Genomic DNA, 4,012 nt, shown 5'->3' with positions numbered 1-4,012 from the left:
ACAAAAGAGAAAGAAAAGTCCATGCATTGGCCTTCTCTTGGCCCTCCAAACCGACACCCTCCCTTTACCATAAGGGTTTGGTTCTTATTTTATTTATTCATTCATTCTAACAAGAGGGTATTGTAGATCTTTACTTCTCATCTCTCTAAAATAGTTTTAGAATATCTAAAATTTGTTCTATAATTTCTAATACATCAAATATATTACTAGAAGTAGTAATCCTAATATTGGAAATTAATTTAAGGTAACTAATATTATTATCTAGTTAGTAATAATATTAAGAGGAGGTGTTCACATTATTGAACCTATGGAGTTTTGGAGGATCATTTCCATGTTAGTGAGCTCAAGAACTAGGTTGAATGGAGTATAATCTAGTGCCCATGAAACCGTTCCAACCACTATTGTAAGGATCATTTTTCCTTACCTTTATATTTATAATTTTTTTTGCATGCATAAGATCAATATCTTTTTAAAGAGTAAATTAGATCAACAATTAAAAGAGTTTAATAAGAGGGTATAGTATCCTTTCAGTGCCAACCACCGAGAATTCATCCATAAACAACTCCATAATATTCTCCACAAAGTCAGAAAATACCGCCATCATGCAACGTTGAAAAGTGGCAGGAGCATTACATAATCCAAATGGCATCCGCCGGTAGGGAAAGGTGCCATAGGGACATGTAAATGTCGTTTTCTCTTGATCACTTGGATGGATAGGAATTTGGTCTATTAAAGGGAGCGAGAAATGGTCCTTCCGAGTAGCACTATTCAAATGGCGATAATCGATACACATTCGCCACCCGGCGACCGTTCTAGTAGATATTAGCTCATCTTTATCATTTTTAACGACTGTCATCCCACCTTTTTTGGGAACTACATGAACCGGACTCACCCACTTACTATCAGAGATAGGGTAGATGATGCCCACGTCAAGTAGCCTTAACACCTCCTTTCTAACGACCTCTTTCATATTAGGATTGAGGCGTCGCTGTTGCTCAAGTAATATGCGGTGGGTGCAAAAAGATGGGCTAATCCCCTTAATATCATCAATTGTGTACCCAATGACACTTTTATACTTACGGAGAACCGTTATCAATTTAGAGAGTTGAGTGTCATCAAGTGCACTATTGACAATCACAGGGTAAGTAGAGTCATTCTCAAGAAATACATGCTTCAGGGTAGGGGGAAGTGGTTTTAACTCTACCATAGGAGGCGTAGAACTCTCTTTATCCTTACCAGATACCAGTAAAGTCTCAAGTGAAGGCTCACTAGAATAAGATGGGGAGGAATCAATCATCCAAGCATATGCTAAAATCTCTACATCATCAGAATCAGAATTGGTGAGACAGTCTTGCAACAAATCAGATGAAGTAGGCTGAATAGAAGCCTCAGACAAGTACTTTTGTAAGACATCCACCCGATAACAACTATTACCCATAGAAGGACCGCTCATGGTCTTGCTAAGCTCAAATTCCACCTTGTCTTCACCAACTTGCAAGGAGAGCTTACCACTCTTCACATCAATCATAGCCTTAGCAGTGGCTAAATATGGACGCCCCAAGATAATGGGTACTTGGGTGTCCTCGGGAATGTCCATAACAAAGAAATCACATGGACTTACAAGTTTCCCAATAGCTAAGGTAACATCCTCAACAACCCCAAGTGGAAATTTGACTGACCGATCAGCCAATTGTAGTGAAACTCTAGTCGGCTTCAAGTTCATCATTTATAGCTTCTTAAAAACCGACAAAGGCATAAGGCTAACACTAGCCCCTAAATCACACAAAGCACGCTTAATGTAAATAACTCCAGTAGAACATGGAATGGAAAAGATCCCAGGATCTTCAAGTTTCTTAGACATCTCATTAGGGAGTATTGCACTACACTCCCTCGATAGATTCACAGTTGTACTTGCCCCAAGCTTCTTCTTGCTTGATAACAGCTCTTTAAGAAACTTCCCATATGAGATAATCTCATAAATAGCATCCAAAAAAGGAATATTGATGTGCATGCCCTTTAGAATCTCTAGAAACTTACCGTACTTTTGCTCCAACTTTGCCTTGGCTAACCTTTGAGGAAAAGGTACCGGTGGCACATATACTCTAGGTGGAGTCAGTGAAGCTTCCTTCTCATTAGCTTGCTTCTCTTCAACAACAATCTCCTCCATCACCTTAATCACATCCTCGATCTCAATCACTTCATCATTGATTGCAATACTACCCTTAGGCATAATACTATCTTCAAGTACCTTCCCATTCCTTAGAGTCAAAGCATTCATTTGCCCTTTTGGATTAGCTTAAGTGTTTTCAGGGAACTGACCTTGAGACTTCACTGTTTGACTAACTTGTTGGGCAATTTGAGTAAGTTGAGTTTCTACCATTTTCTGTGAGGATTTGAGTTGAGAAATGGATGTAGAAAACTCTTCATTTTTCTGATTTTGGTCACGCATATATTGAGATTGTTGAGACAAAACTTGCTCTAACATCAGCTCTACATTTGATTTTTTAGGAGTTTGAGGTTGTTGAAACTGTTGTTGCTGCTGGAATGGAGGACGGGGTTGCATGGGTGGTTGTTGAAAAGACGGCCTTGGTTGAAAACTAGGCGGTTGCTGAAAAGGCTGCTTAACTTGGTGTTGGGGATTCTGGACATTATTGGTGTTTCCATATAAGAGCTTAGGATTGTGAGCCCATCCCGGATTGTAAGTATTAGAATAAGGGTCCCATTGTTGCTTCCCATTTAGAGCATTAACTTGCTCCACCATTGAAACATTCACACAATCAGAAGAATCATGTCCAATAACCCCACAAATTTGACACATGGGAGATGAAAAACTAGAACCATTACTCAATTTGAGTTGAGCTACTTGCTTAGATAGATAATCAAGTGTCACTTGCATCATATTAACAGTGTCATCAGTAGCCTTGCTCCCTAGAACACTATGGTCATTGCCCCAATGAAAAGTGCTTATTGCTAGATCCTCTATAAGTTCCTTGCCTTTGTCCCAAGAAATCGAGTCTAATCTTCCCCCCGCAGCTGCATTAAGATTCATCTGTAACTCGGGTCTTAGAGAATTGTAGAAAGTAAGAATCAATGTACATGATGGGATCTCGTGATGAGGACATTGACGTTGAAGTTCCTTGTATCTCTCCCAAGCTTCATACAAGGTCTCATCCGCGCGTTGGACAAATCCAGTAATATCATTCCTAAACTTAGCTGTCTTGCCTGGTGGAAAGTACTTTTGCATAAAAGCAGATGAGAGCTTATCCCAAGTATTGAAAGAGTCAGGATCATAATTGTTCAACCATTCTCGTGCACTCCCTCGAAGAGAGTAAGGGAATAACCTCAACCGAATGGCGTCATCAGAGACTCCATTAATCTTGATGTCAGCTTTATCAAGAAATCTATTTAGGTGCTCATTGGGGTTGTCGGCTGGTGATCCACTGAACTGATCAGTTTGAACAAACTGGATCAAAGAAGTCTTCAACTTAAAATTATTTGCATCGATCTTTAGCTTTGTTATACTGGAGTTGAAGTTCGGTTTAGGAGCACTTTCATCTCGCATAGAAGTCATGATGATAGGAATATCAGTTTCTATAAGAGACTCGGTAGTAGTATCGAGTTCAGGCTCCTTTCTTTTCCTCCTTCTTTCAGCGTTTCGTCTTCTAGCAGTAGCTTCAATCTCAGGGTGAAATAACAAATCACCTGCGGAGTTTCTCCTGTGCATATAAGACTAACAAGAAAACTGAAGGAAATAATTGTTAGCAAAATAGGCGTACTTGCGTAAGCTAAAGCAAACGTAGTCTAAACTAATCTAAAATTAACTAATATCAAACCGTTACTTCCCCGGAAACGGCGCCAAAAACTTGTTCAGTTAAAAATACCGCAAGCGAATGGGTCAGTTGTTAGTGCTTACGGGTCGATCTCAGGGAAGTAGAGTTTGAGTATTAATCGATTCTAGACTATACTTTAGCTATGAAAATAAGAATTGAGATCATGAATCTATAATTAAGTC

At 39.4% G+C, this 4,012-nt stretch overlaps 1 protein-coding gene and 1 non-coding gene across 2 annotated transcripts; one reads left to right on the top strand and one right to left on the bottom strand.

Moving 5' to 3' along the window:
* Positions 1–1,726: 1,726 nt before the first annotated feature.
* Positions 1,727–2,278, bottom strand: LOC141632482 (uncharacterized). The gene has a single exon (XM_074445028.1). It carries the CDS (start codon positions 2,276–2,278, stop codon positions 1,727–1,729), a length of 552 nt encoding a protein of 183 aa, XP_074301129.1.
* An 826-nt stretch (positions 2,279–3,104) lies between these two features.
* Positions 3,105–3,211, top strand: LOC141635969 (small nucleolar RNA R71). Its single transcript, XR_012540617.1, has one exon. It is a non-coding gene; the product is annotated as a small nucleolar RNA R71 (small nucleolar RNA).
* Positions 3,212–4,012: the final 801 nt, after the last annotated feature.

This window comes from Silene latifolia, chromosome Y (genome assembly GCF_048544455.1).
Source record: "Silene latifolia isolate original U9 population chromosome Y, ASM4854445v1, whole genome shotgun sequence".
NCBI classification, from domain to species: Eukaryota; Viridiplantae; Streptophyta; class Magnoliopsida; order Caryophyllales; family Caryophyllaceae; genus Silene; species Silene latifolia.
The sequence above is the reverse complement of the archived record's forward strand: the minus strand, read 5'-3'. Positions and strand labels throughout refer to the sequence as shown.